We start from the raw sequence: 22,523 nt of genomic DNA on the forward strand, positions 1-22,523 counted from the left end.
GGCAGCAACAATAATGTTAGTTCCCCTAGCGAAGTATCACATGAGGCTGCAATGGCTCTTGGCATCACAATGGTCACTTCTAATGCATCCCTTGTCCCATTCAGTCTTGATAACAAATCACTGCAAAAAGGATTTATCTTGGTGGATGAAGCTAGAAGAGAATGTATGGAGTCATCCCTTTCCCCCCTCTCAGCCCAAGGCCATAGTGACCACAGACGCTTCCCAGATTGGGGGGGGGGGGCATTTTTTGGGAAAAACTGTTCAGAGCAATTGGTCCCTGCAAGAGGCCAGTTTGCACATCAATGTCCTAGAACTGAGGGCAGTTCTTTTAGCATTGCAAGCATTTCAGGTTGTCCTTCCTTCAGGGACAATTGCAATCCAATCAGACAACATGCCTGTAGTCTGGTATATCAACAAACAGGGGGCAACCAGTTCCTACCCTCTGTCAGGAAGCCGTAAGGATTTGGCAGTGGCCAATCGCTTCCAGCTGCTTCCTGATAGCAACGCATATCCCGGGGAACTCCAGCGTAATTGCGGACAAACTGAGCAGATGGTATTCTCCTGCCTCACGAGTGGTCTTTGAATCCCAACATAGCAATGAATGTTTTTCGTTGATGGGGTCATCCTTGCTGTGACCTGTTCGCCTCTCCCATAAACCACAAATGCAGCAGCTACTTTGCCCTAATCCCCCCTCACGGGGAATCCCCAAGAAATGCACTTCTTCTCAATTGGCCCACAGGATTTCTGTATGCATTTCCCCCAATTCCACTAATTCCCCAGTTTCTGAGGAAAGCCCAATGGTTGACAAATAAAGTGATTCTTATTGCACCTTACTGGCCCCATCAAATCTGGTTTCCCTTTTTTTGGCCTCACCTGATTCACTGCCCGTGGACTCTGGATCCAGCTCCGGACCTACTGTCTAACTCTAAGGCCCTGGTGCATCCCAGTCTTCAAAATGTCAAGCTGAAGGCTTGGTTTCTCCAATTCCATTAATTGCCATGCAGAATAACTTTCCTCTCCAGTGCAGAAGATACTTCTGGCTTCCCATAAACTGTCCACCAGGAAACTTTATTTAAGCAAATGAAAAAGATTTTCAATTTGGGCATCTACAAACAGCACTGACCCTTTTCTTGGCATTACTTGATAAGGTCCTGGAATATTTAGCCACCTTATTTCAAATGGGAGCCTCTACACCTACAATTAAGGTTCATCTAGCTGCCATTTCAAATTTTCATAACAGTTTTGATGACCATTCATTGATGTCTCATTCTCTATGCAAAATTTTTCTTAAAGGCACGCTGCATTTAAGACCCCCTTTCAAAGATCTGGTAGCACCATGGGATTTGACTTTAGTCTTACAATGTCTAGTTTGACAGCCCTTTGAGCCAGCAGCCACTTGTGACCTCAAGTTTTTATCTTGGAATACTCTTTTCCTAGTAGCTATCATGTCTGCTAGAAGAATATCAGAGTTAAAGGCTTTATGTGTGAATCATCCATATATCATCCTCCGCAAAGAAAGAGTATCACTCAGAACCAATCCCACCTTCCTTCCTAAAGTGGTATCAGAGTCCAATATCAACCAAACCATAGACTTACCAGTCTTCTTTCCAAATTTTACAAAGGAGACTACTGCTTGCACTTGTTGGATGTCCACAGACAATTATGTTTTTACTTGAACAGGACAAAATCCTCTAGAAAATCAGAACAACTATTTCTATCCTTTTTAGAGTCCAGATTGGGCAAACCTGTATCAAAGGTCACCTTGTTATAATGGCTAAGAGACTGCATTACCTGTATATACAACCAGAATAAACTCAAACTGTCAACTACAATCAGAGCTCATTCTACAAGATCTGTTTCCACTTCAGCGGTCTTCCATTCCAGAGCTTCTATGGAAGACATATGTGTAGCTGCAATGTGAGCTACCCCACATACATTTATCACTCATTACAAATTAGATATGGTCTCCAGAGGAAGAACATCTTCCTTAGGGCCACCCAGGATGTGATGTAGCTGGGAACTCTGTCCCATCTGTGAAGAATGAATGAAGATTGACAGCATCAGATAAAGAAGTTATGTTCTTACTATAACATTCCATCTGTGTTGCCGATCTTCATTCATTCTTGACATCCCGCCCTCCTGCCCCCTGCTAAAGGCTCCTGGAGGTTTAGACCTAGTCCTGGGTATTTACAGGGTTATTCCTTAGAAAGGACTGCTCCATTTTCTTAACTGTAAGGCAAACTTGATCTGAGGTAATGTGAAGAAGAGTATTGTGGGTAGAGCCTTAACTTGAGAATGTTTGGCTGGCGCGAGCTATGCATAACAGCCAAGTTGGTTCCGAGAGGTCGGAACCAACCCCCCAGCTGTCAAAAATGAATGAAGATTGACAACACAGATGGAACGTTATGGTAAGAACATAACTTCTTTTTTCTGTTTCTTTAACTTCTCCATTACTAGTCTTCTTTTCTACTTTTCCTGTTTGTCTTCTAATTTTTTGTATTGTAAAGTTTTCCATGTCTAGATTCCTTTGCCTGTATTTCTCTTTAAATATCTTTGGTGCTGCTCTTTTTGTATTGATTAGTTTTGCTTTTTCCTTTGCATAAATATTACACCATACTAAATCTCGTTTTCTTTCCCATGTCCATATTTCTTCTTCAGATGTCTCTTGATCTTCCTGTTTCTCCTTACTTTGGGGACTTGTTCCATCATGCTGGGATGTAACTTGTGTTAGACCTTCTGCACAAAATCCTTCTCTTTGCAAGCAGTCCATAACTTCAGCTTCTATTTTTTTAACTTCTACTTTGCTAATCTTCTTTTCTACATTCCCTGTTTATGGTATTATTTTTTTGTTGTGAAATTTTCCATATCTGGATGCCTTTGTCTATATTTCTCTTTGGATATCTTTGGGGCTGCCTTTTTTCACAAATCTGTTGTATTAATGAACACAATTTTTTATTTGAAACTTCTGACAGTTTTCTTGTTGAAGTATTTTTCTTTCCTCTAATTTCTCTCTTAATCTTTTTGTATATCTTGTATCTGGAAATTCTGGGCTTTTTGCATAATAGTAACAAAACATAATTTCTTTCTTATCCTCAACAGTCCACTCTGTCATCTTTATGGCCCTTCTTTGGCCTATCAGTTTTTTTGTGATTTTTGTGGACTGCTACTTCCTTCTACAATAGGGGGACATTCTCCCCCTGGGCTTGGCCTAGCCTCATTGTAGGAATGTTTCCATATTTTGAGGATTCTACACTGTCATTTTTTCCAGTCCTGGCACCAGTGCACATACCAGGATTGGGCATTTTTTTTATCCTTGGTCTTGTGCACCCAGCTTTTTTTAATTGTTGACCTACTTCTATCCATGATATATGCTACATAAAATACAGTCTATATATCAGTGTTGTCTTGGTGAGATTTTGTGAAAAACAGGGTCCACCTCGTGAAGGTACTCACCAAGACTTGAGGATGAATTCAGTTTCAGCAAGACTACTCTCCTTTTCTTGCTGATTTATCATCTCTCCATTTGGACCCCTCTCTTCATTTGGACCATATTCTGTACGGCTGCAGTTATTTTCCTTAAGGATTTGCATCCAAAATCCTATTTACTCCTTATTTCTTGAATTTCCCCCGCTTCACTGTCATCCCTTTCTACTTTGAGTTATAGATTTCCCACTTTGTTATGTATATGAGTTTTAACTGTGTAGCTGTAAAATATCCATTCAAATCAGGAGATCCTAAACCACCATATTCTATTGGAAGGATCAAATTATTCCACTTGACCCTTGCCCTCATCCCCTCCCAGATAAAATCCTTCGTCTTTATTAATTACTGTCAATAATTTCTCCTCTGGCAGATAAAAATATCCCTGACCAATATTTAAAACTAAATGTACTAAAACCATTTTCACTGCTGTATCTTGCTATCCATATCCATAAACAAGAGCTTCCATTTTCTCTGTTCCTGTATTATCTTTTGTTTACCCTCTTCCCACATATCCTTAGCTGCCATAACAGAATCATTTTTTAAACCATACTCCTAAATACTTCAGGTTATTGCTGTCCCATAAATGGGGGTATTGCGGAGCCAATTCATGTGTGTGTACGTAATTTACGGCTATAGCCTTTGTTTTGTATGCATTAATTTTATATCTGGAAAAAAGCTGAAACTGTCTGAGTTTGTTCAACAACACTGAGATGCCCTGTACTGGTTTTATCAGGTACACAATAATATTGTCTTTGAATAAAGCCAACTTTTCTTGATTACCATACCAGTTATTTCCTTGAATTTCTGAGTCCCTTATTTTCTGTGCCATTTGCTTTAAATATAGTGCAAATTATAAAGGAGGAAGAGAACACTCCTGCCTGGTTCCTCTGTTCAGATCCAGCTTATCAGAGAAGAACCTTCCCACTTTAATTTTTGTCTCGGATCCTTCATATATCCTCCTAATTAACCTTATTATTGGTATCAGGGAATGCAGATGCTTCCATTGCCCTAGACATGGAATCCCAGCTCACTCTATCAAATGCATTCAGTGCATCAAGACTCGCCTACAGCAGTGGTATTTTGTTACATTCTGCTTCCCTCTGGATCATCATTGTTCTATTAATGTGAAATGTTTGCCTCCCCTCAACAAAACCACAGTGATCCATATCTATCAATTTTGGTGCCACCTTAGCCATTTAGCTATTATGGACATAAGCACTTTATAATCATGGTTTAAAATTGAAATGGACCTATATGAAGGTGGGTCTGATGGGTCTTTAACATCTTTAAATACTGCAGCCACCACAACTTTCTTCCCGGAAGTTGGTGCTTTCCCTCCTTTTAAAATACTGTTAAAGCCTTCCAGATCTTTATTACTTTCTCTTCTAGCTTCTAAACTTCCACAGTCATACTATGTATTCCTGTAGACTTTCCTCCAGATTGATTACATCACTGTTTTTAATCTTGTGTCTTCTTATCTTAACTGTTAATTGTTAGCCTCATCTACCTCTAACTTTGGCTTTCTTAAGTCTTCCATAAATATTTCCATTTGCACTTTTTCTTGATTTCCACATTCTTCTGCTTTATACAAATTTTCATAACATTTCCAAATATCTCTAACACCTCTACAGGTTATTTATCTTGTCATAGGCTCACTAAGTTTTTTTTTGTCTGTTTGTTTTTGCTCTGGAGTTATTATCAAAAACAGTTACTTAACAAAATACTTTCAAAACTGATGCATATTATTATCCAGATGCGTCCTTATTTTCTCTTTGGCACTCTGCAAAACCTTTGGCAGCCCCTCTAAATAATTATTGTTACTTCTTAACCATATCTGTCTTATTTTTATTTCTACCTTATTTTTAAACTCCACTTTATTTTTATCCCACTCAGTAGCTTTACCTTCTGAATAAATGTATATCATCCCTAATAACTCTTGAATAATTTCCTTAAAGTCTTGTCTTTTTAACAGGTAGGTGTTGAAGCGCCATTGTCTCATTTTTGCTTCATTACCCTGCATTTTTGTTGTGCCGCCTGATCTGAAATAGTTATTGGACATGTATTGAAGCTTTCTGTTAAATGTACTTTCTTTGTAAAATATAATTTCTGACTAGTCTAGCCCAGTTTTTGTAGACTGGGGAATAATATGTAAACTCTGACTGAGTTCCTACTACTGAATTCACATCTTCTGTACCAAGTATTTTCATAAATTTCTTCAGAAATCTACCTCTTTCATTATATTTTCCTTTTCTGGTCCCGCAGATACATCCTCACTGTTTTAAATCAAGTTCAGTTCCTGACCTGTAAGTAATATTTCCTATTGAAAGCTGTTTTTTTTCTCCCAAAATTTTCTTAAGCTCTGTAATAGCAGTTTTAGTTGGAATATAAATACGTCAGTGTAATCCTCCTCCCTTGCCAGTAACCCCTTACTACCACAAATCTACCATTACTATATATTTTTCCTCTTCTGTTACTACTAGAGCTCCTCTAGTAATTAATATAAGTTCCCCCCTTTTGCTTTGTCACTGATATTCTGCTGAATATCCATCCTAAAATCTTTTCTTTGTCAAATTCACATGCTCAATTCTTTGCAAAATGTGTTTCCTGTAGCATTGCTATTTACAGTCTGCTTACCTTAAATTTTTGTCTACACCTATGAGGGCATTTACATTCCAAAGTAATAGGTTTAGTACAGCCATTATAATAAGAAGTTATTATTCCCACTATTATATATGACAGCTTTTATAGAAGTTTGTTTGGAGCTTTTGTGTAACCTGCACCCACTAATGTTGGACAGGTTTAGCTCTAATGCAGGTTTTTCTTGTCATCTTCATTTGAACCTATGTCATATTTTTTGTGGGTCTATATTAAAACATCGAAGTTTCAAAACTTTGAATGTTCTAATATTGACCCCTATTCAGCGAAAGCTGAAAACATTGAACATACAGAACAGCGAATTTTTCCTAGGGAAAAAAATTGCTGTTTCAAAACACATACATACAGCACAAGCACACCAAACAAACAGCAATCCACACACATGCACCTAAAATCTTACACCTAACCCTACACTAAACTATACACACACCACTAACTAGCCACTTACCTTAACCCAAACCCTAACCCTAAGGTCTGTCACTATCGCATACTCACCTCAGCCGTGCCCTAACCCTAACTCACCTACCCCGCCCTAACCCTCACGTCCACACAAGTGCACACTTACCTGACCCGTGCCCTAACCCTAACTCACCTAACCCACCCTAACCCTCACGTCCACACATTCACACACATACCTAACCCGCGCCCTAACCCTAACTCACCTAACCCGCCCTAACCCTCACGTCCACACAATCGCACACATACCTAACCCGCACTCTAACCCTAACTAACCTAACCCGCACTCAATCGCACACTTACCTGAACCTGACCCATAACTTTCCACCACAGTGCTGAAAATATCAAAGCAACAGAAACGGACAACCGAATTCTTTTCCTAGGAAAAATTTGGTTTTCTTTTGCTTCGATATTTTCAGCTTTCACTGAATAGGGGTCGATATTAGAACATTTGAAGTTTTGAAACTTCGATGTTCTAATATACACCCTTATTTTACAAGACGTTTTGTTTTAATGAAAACCCTCAAACAAAAAAAAAAAAAGCACATCCATAACTTATTAATTTAAAACAAACACAAAATTATGTACATCTTCAAATTATGATGTTTAACCCTCCTTATAGAAACAGTTGCCTCAAATCGACAGCTGCACACGCAGGCATAACCTAAAATAACATTAAGGTTATCCATGCTAAGATGTATGTTACAGCCTGTGCTCCTACTTACACTAGTTGCTGTCTTCATTCTTTTCAGCTGTCCCTGATTTTCAGGGACATCCCTGAGTCTGACTCTGATTTTAGCTCTGTCCTTCTTATTCCCTCCTAAAACTGGTGACTTTTTGAAAAAAAAGGTAGTGAACTGGACTTAATAAATAATGACAATAATTTATGATATAGACTTATTTAACTTCAAAAAATGTATATTAATTCACATTCTGTTATTATGTCAGTGTCTCAGGTTAATAGTCCTCATATTTTAAAAGAGCCTTAATTGTCCCTTGATTCTTTTGGGATTTGTCCCTGCTTTGTTTAGAGCTGTGGTCTTGTCTAACCTGCATTCCTTCCCAGATGTGAAAACAGCTTATATATTTTCAGGAGCATTAACGTTTAGCCTTAAAAAAAGTGTTCTGACTTTTATTGCTTCTCCCTATAGTCAGCTTTTCTCCATCAAAGCACAAGTACCACATCTTGGATTCTTTTTTGCTAATATGTTGTAACTTCCCATCTGAACTGTTTTCTTTTTATTAGTCTTAGGCACAGTAGTTTTAATACTATCCTCCTTTCTGATGTCCTTCTGTAAAGTTATTTTAAGAGTCTTTCAAGAGTGAACTTCCCACCTCAGTGTTTAACATTATTCCCTTTTCCCCACTTTTTAGTTCTTGCTGTATATCTTGAATATCAGTTGATAACTTCTTATGTGTGAAATTGGAATTCCAAGATGGTGGGCATCCTAGCTCCTATCCAAAATCAATAACATTGGTCAGTAAGACACTTAAAGACATTTGAAAACAGAAAATCCGGACTATAAATGCAGCTCTCAACTACAGCTGTGATACAAGTGGTTTTTCATCTTCATATCTGGACAATTTTGTTTTAATTAAAACTTCCAGGTGATCAGGAGACCACTCACCACGTAAAAGCTCCAGGCCTCCAACAAGTAATAATACAGTTCTAATCAAAATTGCTGTCATACCGCTGAAGGAAAATGTCAAAAGAAAATGAAAATATGGAGACACAAATCAGCAAAACTAAGTTTATCTGCAATAGCTTCCCCAGAAAAAGAGGTTATAAACAAGAGGCAGAAACTAAATAAACAGCAGGAATTAATCAAATCTAATGCAAAACAGAAATCAGACTCGAGCATCCATATAGACGATTTAAAGGAAGCTATTTTACCACTTCAAATGGCAGTGCAAAGTTTCTCTGAACAATTATCAAGCTTTGGTAATAAAATAAATCAAATTGTGGGACTCGTGGACATCATAGAAGAGAGAACCAACTCTAACGATCACCAGATAGCACTGTTAAAAGATTAAATAAGCGCCAAAAACGCCACTATATCAGATATCCAGCAGAAGCTTATCGACTTAAGAAGCAAGAAGTCAGCGCAATAATATTTTAATAAGAGGGTTGCCAGAATCCTATGAGCACAATCAGTTAGTCAAAATAACACTGCAACTATTTGAATTTATTCTTCATACTGACCCGAACGCTAGCGGGATAATCATTGAAAGAGCGCACAAGGCCCTACACAAAAGACAAAACACAGATACTCCCAGACAGATCTGTTAAGTTACTAAACTTTCAGGATGTCCAAAGACTTCTGACTGCGGCCAAGAAACAAAACCAAATTCTGTGGAAAGGGCACAAAATCACCTTATCGCAAGACCTCTCAATGGCCATCAAAGAAAGGCACCAAAAACTCATGCCATACTGTGCAGAGCGCATAAAATGTAAAATTACATTTCAGATGTGATATCCCAATAAACTAGTTTTCACAAGAAATGATAAGTATGCTATGGACTCACCCAAAGAAGCTGTAGCCCACATAATTATAGACCAATATCTTTAATTAATGTGGATATTAAAATTTTATCCTCGATTTTAGTGGAGAGACTGAAAAAAGTTATACCTTATATAATCTCCCATGAGCAAGCTGGTTTTATACCAAACAGGCAGACCTGGGACAACACTTTAACACTAGACGCTGTGATACATCTCACCAAAAAAAAAAACAGAGATATGGACTGATACTTGACGCCTGTAAAGCATTTGACAGAGTAAGTTGGAGCTTTTTATTTGCAGCTATGGCTGAATTTAATATCCCTAAGGAATTTATTAGCCTAATCAAAACCTTATGTAATAAATCTTTTACTTACGTTTACATTAGCAAACTTTTATCAAAACCTATCAGAATATTAAATGGAACTAGGCAGAGATGTCCTCTTTCCCTCCTACTCTTTAATCTATATATTGAGCCTCTTTTGCCATACTTATCCCAAGCTACTTTTCAGTCTATCCCTAAAATCATGAATGCCAGAATTAGCCTATCTGCATATGCAGATGATTTAAATATTTATCTTGAGCGTTCCATCTCAGATTTAAAGAAAATAATTAATACAATTGACAAATTTTCGAGAATATTGAATTACAAAGTTAACCAAAAGAAATCACTTATTTTTCCCATTAACCCTCTACACCATAAAGAGTATTTACTCTCGGAATCTCCTTTCAAAATAGAATACTCTTTCAAATACTTAGCGATAAACTATAAGCATAACTACTCATCCATGTACCAAAATGAGGATATGAGCAAACATCCGGCAAGATCTTCACAGATGGCAACAGTTAAATCTAACTTTACTATCTAAAGCAGCAATTATCAGGATGAACATACTACCCAAACTCTTATACCAATTTAACACCTCAAATTTGACCATTCCAAATAATTTATTTCAAAAAATCAATAAAGAACTAGCCAAATTCCTGTGGTTTCCTAAATCAGTTAGGGTAAGCTATCAAAAGTTAATTTACCCTAAAGTAAAAGGTGGGTTAAGGTTTCCAGATTTTTGATTGTATTACTGGATCATATCAACAAGCAGAATTATCTTAATTTCAAACTTTAGCCTGAAGAAGGACACCAGGTCCCTCTCATGGATTAAAATATGGCACAACCACCTGAGAAAAGATAACCTCAACCCTAAAGCCCTCCCCTTCTTGTCTCCAGTAAATTTAAGAATCTCTAGTATAAATAGTATTTTGACACAAAAAGTCAAGATCTTTCAGGATCTAATAAAATACATTTGACTTGATAAGACACTCCCCCTTCTTCAACCAGTCCATATGAACCCCAACATTAGACTCAATAACAAAATGATTAATCTCTCAAATTATCAGTTAATTAAAGAATGCACTGTCTGGGATATTCATAAGCATAAGGAGAAACCGATACAGGAATTGGGAAACGTAGTAAATTCAGGGCATAAATACACTATTATTTTGCGTCAGATCAGAGAACTTATAGCAGCGTTAAGTATTGATGAATCAAACGCTGTGAAAGATATAGTTTCTGCAGTTGATATCATTGAAAGCTTAACTAAAGGAAAAAGTATGTTGTCAAATACCTATAAAATAGTTATGGTCTCTAAATACCAAAATTAACTATTACTCTCTAGCTATTGGGAACAACACAGAATCAAATTTAGGGAGGATCATAAACTTAGGGCAATAGAATCAGCTATTAAGTTATCTCCATTTAAAAAACTAGTATACATGCAGTTAATGATTAATAATAACACCTATGTCACACCCTCCACATTAAATAAATTCAACTCTAATATTTCCCTATCATGTCCATGTTGCTCCTTTCCACTTGCTGATCTCTTACATATTCCATGGTTCTGCAAACACACTCATAAACTTTGGTGCTCACTCAACGTAAGATTAGAAAATGGGATATCAGAAATCAACCCTATAATGGGAACTAGCGGTCCTTAATATCACAGATCTTAGAATACCTAAACTGAAATACTACATCCTAATTACCCTTTGATTGTTGATCAAATACTATAGAACCAAAATCTGGCTGGATCGCACTAAATTACCTTGGCATGGATTCAGGAATCTAGTAATAAAATACATATCTGCGCATAAACTCTTTGTTAATAACCTTAATAAACCAGCATATTACCAAAATATTGGAAACTTATCTTTGACCTCATTCAGGGAGATTTGATTAACTAATCAGAAAACCCAATGTTATATTATTAATATATTGGTTTAGATTTCAACAGAATTACTCTACTTACCATGTTAGGCATTGTTTTTACTAAGTTCTGGTATGTCTATAAATACACCCCCCAATGATTTAATTACCAATGCTTTTATTAAACCTATCTTGGCTCCTTTTTTCAAGTTTGCAGTAGGATCATGTGTATATATCTGTATATCTGTATATAGTTATTATTTAAAGGGTTGTACAATGTTAAGAAAAATTTTTGAAGTATGGTTGTACTGTAGCTGAACTTTTGCATATCTGTTCACTCATGGTTTGATGCCTTCTATGTGAAATAATAAAATTCTATTGCAAAAATATGTGTGAAATTACTGTGTTGTACGCTCAGATATAGCTGATGTCTTTGAATATCTAGGACTACATCATTAGATGTGGAGCAATTCCACATTGTCATCACTAATGTAGTCTTCTACCGGAGATTCATAAATATTCTCTATTAAATATGTAGTCATTTTGATTTATTTCCAAAGTCCGTCTGTTCATTATTTTCTACTGATTTATTTATATTTTGTAAGCTTATCCTTGGTGAGCTGTTTTCCAGATTTACATCCTATAGTGGGTTTTTACCTGTAGCCCCTGTTGACCATCTTTGATATATTTATTGGTTTGTCAAGTGGTCTTAGATTTCCTTATTTCTTTACTATCTGCTCTGGACAGTGTGACGCTATTCATCCTTTCTTCAGTTCACACTTTTATATATTCATTTAATTTTATTACATCTGTGTTAGTGATATCATGGTCTTACTCTGCAAAATGCAGGTTAAATCATCAAATGTAATACAAGCTGTAAAGGTATAAGTGTTTTTAATTAATATTGCAATTAGTGTACTGTTGTAAATTTTTTTTTACCAAGATCTTCCAAAATAAAGTTGTAAGAATCATAAACTTTTATGTAATATCAGAATATATTCTTAACACAGTTTTCAGTTTATTAGAAAATAGCATCCAGTGGCTATATTTAGATTATATCTTAAGTATGTCAGGTAATGGCTGCTTGTTTCTAATCATATTGTAGGATCAGTATTCCTGTTTTGAATTGCAGTGATGTTGAATATGCTAACCTGGATCGCACACAAATGAAGCAGAAAAAATATTTGTTGATGTTATAAAATTAGTGAGGACACTAGGAGTGAAACCTAGGTAATTCATCTGGTCCTTATTTCATACCAATTGCTAAAAACTCATTCCATCAACCTAATTTAAGAGACACAACTCAGTTATCTTAATTTTCTGTGATTGAACTTAATTGCCTTTGAACTGTGTATCCAAACTGGAAAATGCTACCAAAGCTACAAAAATTATCTTTATTTGTTTGTTGGCAATGTATAGATAAAATGTATTTTATCATCTCTTCTTTTATTATTGTACTTGTATCTTTGGATATATAGATCATTGCTTCTGTTTCTTTATTATTTAGGTTCTTAGGTTCATTGGTGAATACTAGGCTAGCAATCTGCCAGTGACCATCTTCACTACAGCGTTTTAAAAAAAATGAAAGTTTCCCTGCCTCTCCTTCTGTCACAGTCCTTCTGTTGTTCCTTTCCTTTCCTCTCTCAGGTATACATGGGGCCATCTTAATGTGTATGTCCTCAGTCCTGGCTAAAGTTTTTCTCCCTGTTTATATGCAGTATTGATGTACTTTTATTCTACTGCCACGATCTAAAATTCTCTTCTGATTGCTTTCAATTCCTCCTGTTTAGCTTTGACTCTAAAAGTTTCACACCCTTTTCAAGAACCATTTTGGTTTTGGCATTTAGACATTGTCATGCTCCAGTTATCTTTTGATTTATACCGTGATTCTTTTTGTCTGCTGCTGTTATTCTCTCACTGCTGCTTGAATTAAACTAAGATGATTTTAATAACAAACTCTGCTGCCTAGTCGTTAGCATGACAGAATTGCTGAATTGATTTGTTTTTATATTTTTCTTTACTTTTGTTGACTTTATTCTGGGCCACTCCTAGGATTTAAAGCTTTGATCCCTGTGAAGCATTCTCAACACAAGTTAAATAAAAATATACAATTATTGCAGTGTTGCATAGCCTTTCTCTAAAAAGTAATAAAATATATAAAAGTAATATGCATCAGTTTATTATACTGATTTTTTTCTTTATGTAATGTATTGTTGTTTATAATTGATTTTATTTCACAAAAATGTTGTAAGAACTTTTTGTGTAGTATAAATTAAATACTCCACTCAATTTGGTAATTCTTTTGCTTTGGTATATCTACAGAAGTAATGAGGAGTACCTGCTGGTTGAAGATTTCTGATGGAAGGTGTGAAGTAAATATTAATGGAGCTACACTGAAATCACAGTGCTGTGCAACTCTAGGTGTAGCCTGGGGAAGTCCGTGTATTCCATGTGAAACAGGTACACTGTTAATAAATATAATAAATATTGTATAAGACATACAACTTGTAGGATTAGAACAAGAGTTCAAGAACATGTTAAAGATACAAAAAAAATTTCACTAACTAACCTTTAGCTCAGTATACCTTAACAGTTTCATTAACAAGACTTCAGTCTGAAATGTAATTATGTACTGGTGTTCTCGTACCGATCTATACTTGAACTTGTCACAAGTCCTGTTAGACAAAGAAGGCTTGGTTTAATTTTTGTTTAATAGGTTTACAACTACATGACCTCAACAAGGAATTAAATATGAAATATTTATCATAGAACGTAATTTTGTTATATTGTAATGATTCATGTCTCTATAATATTATGTTGTTTGCTTTTGATTTTGAATTCTGATTTTTAATAAGAGTTTTTAATTGTAGCACTTTCTAATTGTTAATGTTTAGTATGCTTAACCACATATTTTTTTTTCTTGTTATCTCATAACCTAGAAAGCACAGAGCAGAGGTGTTAGTTGACACTATGAAATTTAAACTGAATTTCATTGGACTTCTGTTGCATATCTGGAATTATGGGTTGCAACAATCTGTATGCATTACTTGTTCAACATGTAAAGTTCAGGTTATAAAATTACTTTGGGGATACTCAGAAACAATGTACAGTAATAGTGTGGTGAACAGTGATGTGCAGGGATGGGAAGATTCAAAGATGTAAAAAGTGTGACTATGCTACCCGCAAAATAACATGCTATGCGTTGCATGCAGATGACTCCAAAGTGACATGTAAATGAGTGCTGACATGTTGAGAGAAAGAACATTTGCAAATGATGGAATCAGACATGATGGGACAATTCATAGACTTGTAAAATTAGTATGATGTGCTCGGGTCACCAGGATTTTCTCTTGTACGGGAGCTTCACTATCAATATACATCAGCATTCGTATGTTGTTAGTAGTTTTTGACTAGTGTTTGTGATGTTGTACATCATCAGCCTCCACCAGCGGCTGAGATACCATCACCTCCAAGACCAGAACATTTCCAGTTGCTACTTTGTGGACAGAGATTCCATACAAGAGATAGTAGGCATGTGCTGCCCACACAAGGAATCAAGGGGAATGTGTGTAATGCCAACCCAGTAGATACAAAGATTTTCATGACATTAATCAGGCTTGCAGCAGGGATTGTTCAGCATATGGCAGGGGATACTTCAGGAGTTTTGCAGCTGTTGGCTTTGGAAGACTTACTCTAGTTCCTTGACATGATGATGCAGCAAGTAAAGAAGCATAATTGTTTTCTACCACTATGAGATCATTCCATGTCATAATCTGCTTTCCTGAGGTCCTGGCACCCACTGACTGCACCGCCAAGGGCACAGCACCTGGCCAGCTTGCCAAGATAATAACTCTTCTCCCACTCAATCACTCTGGATGCTGATAGGTTGCAGTCTTTTTGGTGGGAAGTATATCTGCAACCAGAGTGAGGTAAAGCTTAAGAATTTTGCCGCCAGTTTGAAGAGAAGCATCTCTATGGCTCCAGAGGAACAACAGTTGGTCAAAAGCTTTTGCCCGACAGATAAGACCCAATTTGGGGACTCCCTCTCTCATATTTTTTATTGAATGTCTGTGATCTACCTTAACATGTAAGAAAAAAAAATAACACCTGCTTATCAGGGAAATTTCTTACATGCTTCTGCACTGTTTACTTGGTAAGTGGAAAACTGTATTTTTATGAAAATGAGTAGTACTTGGGCTGTGTTTTACTTTCCAAATGTTTATTATGTTAATCATATTGATCACTGCTGGAGTATAGGTTATATCCTGCCAAGGATATAACATTCAGACAGCTTCCAAACCTTTAGGCCACCTTCACACCTGCAAAATGTCAAGTAGCTTAAGCTGAGCTGGCTAAAAAGACAAGTCTGGATAGCTAACCCTTCAGAGTTTACCTGCTGCCAAAGAGTATCCTTCTCTGAGGGCTTGTGCTTTTCCTTTCCTAGACAGCTACGTTCCTTTCAGGGGAAAAGCCTTAATTTTATAATACTTGATTATTATTAATATTTTCTTGTTCAGGAAAGTTGTTTGAAGCTAGGAGTTTGTGTTTTAATGGACTGCCATGAGACTGTACTGTATTTTTAAACAAGAGCTTTTTTCCTGCAATTTTAAGTCATTTAAAGAAATTGAAAACCAATTTTTCTGTGGATAAATTGTATTTATTTTACTTTTGGGGGCTGGATAAGTGTTTTAAAGTACTTTTCACTGAGTTTTCTGTAAAAAAGTTGACTTTTAAAGACTTTTATTTTTTTATCGGAATTTCCTGCTTATTTTCTGTGGGAAAGAGGCACCATTTTCAGCTTGACCATAGAGCAGTCTGTAAGTTCCATGGTTGGTCCTTCTTGCAGCTGTAAAAAAGAAAAAATTAAGCAAACAGCCTTAGCCATCCCAGCAGGCTAGCATTTTGACTCAGCCTTAGGTGGGTGACTCTACTGTGGCAATTAGTTGTACCTCTGACCTCTCATCTTGTACCTTGGATCCCTTTAGTGTAACACCTACAGCTGCTATGAACTGGGGGTTAGCCATGTGGGCAAGGAAGAGACACTCTTGTTGATCCTGGGAGAGGAAGTAGGGAAGGCTTCCCTGTTTTTTTTTTTTTCAAAATGCTGTGCCCATCCCTAGGGAAGATGCTGCTATTAATAACACTGTTGGCCCCATTTTCCTGTCAAAAAGAAACAGAAAACTAAGCATATATCTATTTCTCCTCAAATTTCTTAGACAGGAGTATTATACTGGGTCTGACTCAGGGTTTAATTCAGGCTATTGATCCTTTTTGTGCAGTAGTTTCTAGTGAAAGTGAAAGGGATACCCCATTTCTTGAAGAGACTCGATTCTGAATCTGGGCAGAAGGATGAAGGGACAGATGCAGGTTTTCACCTCAGAATTTTAATTCAGATTCAGAGGCGAGCTCTGTTTCTGATTCTTCCTGTGTATGTTTCTCTTTCAATGAGACTACTTCTAGAATGTGCCGGTGTTTTCAGTGATAGAACATGGAGGTTTCTCAGTCCCTCGGAAAATTCTAAGAGCTGTTACAAAAGGAATTTTCACCCATTCCTCCAGTTTGTCAGTTTGGAGGATGTGTGTGTTATTGCCTGCAGTTTTCCTGGCAGTCATCCAGCTGCCCCTGGAAAATGCAGATAGAATGTATATAGTTCTGTCTTTTAAGATTTTATACACTCTATCCAAACCTGCCCCAGCAGCTATAGTTGTAGTTAGTCCTACTGCTGCTAAATACCTAGTTATTTCCAATCCTACTCTTTCTGATAAGGAAGGAAAGATTATTGATAAGTATGTGGAAAGTTTATATTTCTGCATCTTTGATTTTCAGAATTTTGAATCGTCACATTCATATGTTAAAGTTTGTTTGGACTAATTTTGAAAGTACGAGGAATGTTTTGTCTGCAGTTTCTTCTTGTGATGAAAACCCCCCTTTAAATTATTTAGTTTTTTTCTGTTGTACAAGTCACTACTCATTGTTTACAGCATGTGTATTGCTCAGTTGATACTTCTTCCAGGGTTAAGGCCACTGGCATTGTTTTGATGAGGTTTGCATGGCTGCATTCTCAGAACCTCCCAGATGATGCGTAAAAATTATATTTTAAATTTTGTTTTGGATAGAGATTTAGTTTTTGGCTCCTCTGTTGCAGAGGTGATCAAACAGTGTGATGAAAGGGTAAGCTGATACAAAGAAATCTCTTAAGATTTTTCATCCCACATTTTCCAAATTTTCTAAGGGATTCTATAACCCCTCATTCAGTTCACTGCCTGGATGATAAGTTCTTAATTCCCTTTTGGCACCTGTTTACTGAGGACCTCCATAGTAAATGGAGACAAGAAAACCTGCTACTAAAAATCATGTATTAGTAAGTGGAAAAGATTTACTAGTTGGTGCCAACAATATAACCAGCAGCCATTCAGGGCTAGTTGTTCTCTGGTTTTACAATATTTATGTGAATTACTATTTTATGGCCTTTCTTACTCCTTTATCAAGGTTCATTCATTCCCATTTCAGCATGTCTGTCCATGGATCTTCCTCTTTCAATGCATTCTCATGTCAAAATCATTTTGAAGGGGATTTTGCATAAGAGGCCTCCATTTGAACCAGCTAACCTGGCTTACTCAAGGTTCTTAAAATGAAAAACAGTTTTACTGATTGCTGTGACCTCTGCAAGAAGGTTGTCTGAGTTGCAAGCTCTTATGATGAGTCAACCCTATCTCATTGTTCACAGGGACAGGGTTTCTTTGAGAACTAATCCTTCTTTTATGCCTAAAGTGGTATCCAAGTTTACTTTAAGTCAAACTATTAATTTTCCCATTTTCTTTCCTGAGCCTAAAAATGAGGGAGAAAGGATACCCCATACCTTGTTTGTCCACAGTCAACTCAGGTACTGTCTTGAGAGAACTAAATCTTTCAGATATTTGAATCAGTTGTCCATGTCTTATGAAGGTAGGAAGCAGTGACAACCTGTGTCAAAACAGACTATTTCGAATTGGTTGTCTAAAGCTTTTACCTTTTGTTATACTCACCCAACAAAACTATTCCAGGCAGGTTCAAGGTCCATTCTCCCAGGGCCTTGCCTTCATCTATCGTTTTTTGGAAAGGTTTAAATTCTAGAAGTACTCTAGAAGCTGCAACCTGGTCCTCTGTGAATACTTTTCCAAAGCACCATAAGCTTGATTACTTCTTTAGGTCTAGGTCAGGCTTTGCTTGGATCATTCTCTTGGGGCTCCTGGACTCTTCTTCTTCCACCTCCCAAATGTAATAAGGTAATATAATCTACCCATAAAGCTACAGCAGCAGTGATCAGTATTATCAATGTAGTACAGTTGTGTAAGTAAACTTACCATAACTGCAGATATTCGAATGATCACTGCTGCAGTAGCTGCGCCTGTCCTCCATCTCCCTTGTTTTTTGGTGTGCTGTTTATGTCAGGGTGTGGATATTTATTTTTTGTTCTTCCTACCATTGTTATTTCAGAGTCAGTCTCCCACTCTTTGTTACCATGAAAGCTCTGAAGGGCTTGTTGCCCAAACATATCTTTTTAGTGAGCTTATCTTGAGCTACCTGACAGTTTGGGTGTTTGGAAGATACCTTGACAGGTTATAACCCATATAGCTAAGGCTATTGCAGCAGTAATCATTCGAAAATCTACTGATCCAAAGTGTGCTTTTGTCTAGTTCACCCTTTGGGTTATCCTATCTGACTGGATCCAACCTATGCACCTTTCAGAATCTTTGGATCTAGGGCTCTGAGTTCCCCCTTACTCATAATTCCGTCTGTCTCCTCAAAGTACACCAGATCTCATTTGCTGCCTAATACTGAAGGCTGTGGTATATGAGGTTTTGACTTTTAAAGAGGTAAGTGTTTTTTGCTATTTTTTTCTGAGCTATTCTTAAGTGTACTCCCCTTCCTAACTTGCTTTTCTTTGCTTTTCTTACTATATTTCCTCCCCATTATAAAAAAATTCTAGGCAGCTGTAGATTCCTCTTCAGCAATATTTATACTGTTCTTAATATTATTACTATTATAATTGTTAATATTTCCTTTCCCTTAGCTATTTTTTGGAGATTTTAATAATTTCTTCAGTTCTTCTCAGAGCTGTCTTATGTTGTTTTCTTCCCATTGATGTTAGACAAAGTCACGAAGTGTCAAAAAGTGTTTGGCCTGCAGCAACAAAAATCCCACCACAAGACCCACACTATCTGTGTATCTACTCTCTGGGGACAGCATGCATGGATTCCGACTGTGAGACACGTGCTTCTTTTGGCATAAAGGCACTGCAGGGTCATAGAGACAAATTAGTCCTAAAAGGGCTGATCCCCTCCAGAGCAGGGGCTGTAGCATAGTCTTCATCTTCACAATCTTCTTCTTTTCCCACAAAAAAATCAGAAAAACCCAGGTCTGTTAAAGAGAAGGAAAATGACAAGGATAGACTTAAGGAGAATGGTGTATGTATATATATATATATATATATATATATATATATATATATATATATATATATATGTGTGTGTGTGTGTGTGTGTGTGTGTGCATGTATATATATATATATATATATATATATATATATATATATATATATATATATATGGAGAGAGAGAGAGGTGTCTCTGCTACATGTGGCTCCACCCCCCTCTGACCCCCATTGTATACAGCTTTTGACTCTATACATCTAGATCGAGTGAGACAGTCAGCCCCTTTCAGCCGTGGTGGTGAAATGAGCCTCAGTCAGACTAGCAGTCTGCCAGTGTTTTTCCCAAACTTCTTTAACAAGTGAGAGTATACTCTACACTTACTAGATTTTCAAAGACAGCTCAGGTTTTACTTTCAAAGAACTAAGGATTTTAGAAAATCTGATCATCTTTCTCTTGCATTTTTTTCTAAAGCAAAATTGGCCAGAGTGTATTGAAAGACACTTTATCTAGACAGTTGGGAATGCTTTTAACTAATAAACCAAAGGCTTATTCTACAAGGACAATAGCTACATCTACTTCCTTTTGGTCAGAGTTCTTTTTGATGAGATTTGTGCTATAGCTACTTGGTCTATTCTTCACACTTTTGTGTCTCATTACAAGCTGGATGTACAGTCCAGATGTCATACATCTTTCAGTTCCACCATTTTCATGAACATCTTTCGTTAATACCACCCAGGTATTTTTTAGTAACTTGGGCATCTGTCCCAAAGGTTTAATCAGATGAAAACAGACAACACTGGATGTGAAAGTTAACTACTTACCACAGTGCTAGATCCTTGTTGTCTTATCTTTGCCCGGTTCAATATCTCTCCCTCTGTCCCCTTTCCTAAATTGTCACCTTGCTCTACTTTTGAATTTATGGATCACAACAGGGGCCTTGTCCTTGAATAGCCCTGTGATTACTGTTCCTCATACTATGGCCACGTTTCTTAGAACATCTCATAGGCTAGCCTGTTTATGCTGATTGTGAAATAATTTTACTGATTATGATCAGGCAACCTCCATCTGAGGTACTTTGGGGGGACAGAGGGAATTATGGGTAGTTGAGAGCCAAGGCCCTGGATCTGAAGCTTCTGAAAGGTACAGAGGTTGGATCCAAGAACCCAAAAGTTGAAATGGACAAAAACAAGATAACACTAATACATAACTTTATTTTAAGGGTAAGTTTACCTACACAGCTGTACATTTCTTGCCTGTTACTGTTTTAATGCATTTAGAATTTTTCTCTTTTCTGAGGTAATAAATGTACTGTTATATTTCTGACTAAAAGTTTAAGGTGTGGTGATACAGTTTTCATTATACTGTTTGTGTTTGCTAGTCTGGGATAATTTTTTTTTCTTTGGGAAAGAGAAGTGTGCTGTTGGGCTTAGTAGTGAATACTTATCTTCTCCCATTGTTACTGAGCTTATTGTACCAGCAATCATGTTTCTTCTCTGACTATAGCATAGATACAATTCCTGGTCCTGCTTCTTCCACACAGCTTTTAACTAAAAATTGTAGACTCAGTCTATGGTTAGAGACTCTGGTGTGGCCAAAGACAGTTTCACAGACCACTTACATAATACCTTGACTCCCTCAAGTAGCTGTAATGACCACTATAGACCAGGAGTTAGACACATCCTCAGGGGCTGTCCCAGTACTTGTTACACATATGAGAGAGCCAAATATTTTAGGTACAGCAGTTGTTCAAGGAAAGAGACCTCTTGGCAGGGATAGTAGGTTGTCCCCAGCCACTCTCCCAGTAGAGATACTGCTAGTAAAAAAAAGAGGAAAAAATTACACAGCATATGATAATGTTTCTGTGCAAAAGTCAGATGTTATATCTCTGGCTAAGAGTGTTTTGCAGTCAGTCAGTTCTGGGGGCTGTTTGCCTTTTCACAGTTCTAGTACAGGTATGGCCAGAGAACAGTATGTGTTTTCAGATGGTCAGGATTCCATTGCCCAGAATTCTGACACTTATAGTGAACCTGAAGTTAATCCTAGACAAAATTGTTTTCCTTTGCTGAGACTGTTTCTAGATTCAGGGATGTTTTTGCTTTGGAGCAAAAAGGGGCTCCTCCAAAACTGTGCAGATTTTATGATCTTTTCAAGGATGAAATTCCTAATTCTGAACCTATTCCTCCCATTTTGCCAGCTCTGGAAGACACTTTCAAAGCTGCTGCAAGGCACTCATCTTGCTGCCTGCAGCTCCAAAGAAAGCTGATACACATTATATGATCTCTTCACTCTAGCAGTAACAGCTAACAAGAAATCTTTATTTTCTTCAAGCCCACTAACCTCTGACAAGAAGGACAAGTGGTTAGACAAACAAGATAAGATACTATTTACATTTCCTTCTATTCTCATGTTGCAGTATTCATAACAGTAGGGAGTTGCTACCTGCAGCACCACCGTCTGACCAGTATGCCAAAGTCTTTTTTCACAGGAGGGTACGTGTGATGTCCCTTACCAGGTCCTTAAACCGACGTTGGGTATAAATGTGACATCTGCATGTACCCTCATCAGAATTTTTCTGCTGCAGTGAACGTCAGACTCCTGTTTGCCAGTTCCACAAGCAGATTGTGTTTCTTCAGATGACTAAATACGATTCCGTTCAAGACCAGACGACTGCTTCTTCGACCGATACAGATAAGTGCCCTGTTAGGTTTTTTCCTTACTTTGATTACAGTTTAGACTTACATGTCAGGTAGAAAGGGGAAATGTGCTTGTGGGAGATGAATTCCTCACAAAGACACACACGAGAAGTGCGTAT

The 22,523-nt window shown here is 37.1% G+C and overlaps 1 protein-coding gene across 3 annotated transcripts in view; it reads left to right on the top strand.

Moving 5' to 3' along the window:
- FBN1 (fibrillin 1) overlaps positions 1–22,523 on the top strand; it is a 4,097,759-nt gene that overhangs the window by 1,868,589 nt on the left and 2,206,647 nt on the right. For all 3 annotated transcript variants that reach the window (XM_044077620.1, XM_044077621.1, XM_044077622.1), the window contains exon 22: positions 13,620–13,757. In XM_044077620.1, the coding sequence (XP_043933555.1) occupies positions 13,620–13,757 (138 nt within the window). The remainder of the gene's footprint in view (positions 1–13,619; positions 13,758–22,523) is intronic.

Source organism: Protopterus annectens, chromosome 7.part0 (genome assembly GCF_019279795.1).
Source record: "Protopterus annectens isolate FY-2018-M chromosome 7.part0, PAN1.0, whole genome shotgun sequence".
Taxonomy (NCBI): Eukaryota; Metazoa; Chordata; order Ceratodontiformes; family Protopteridae; genus Protopterus; species Protopterus annectens.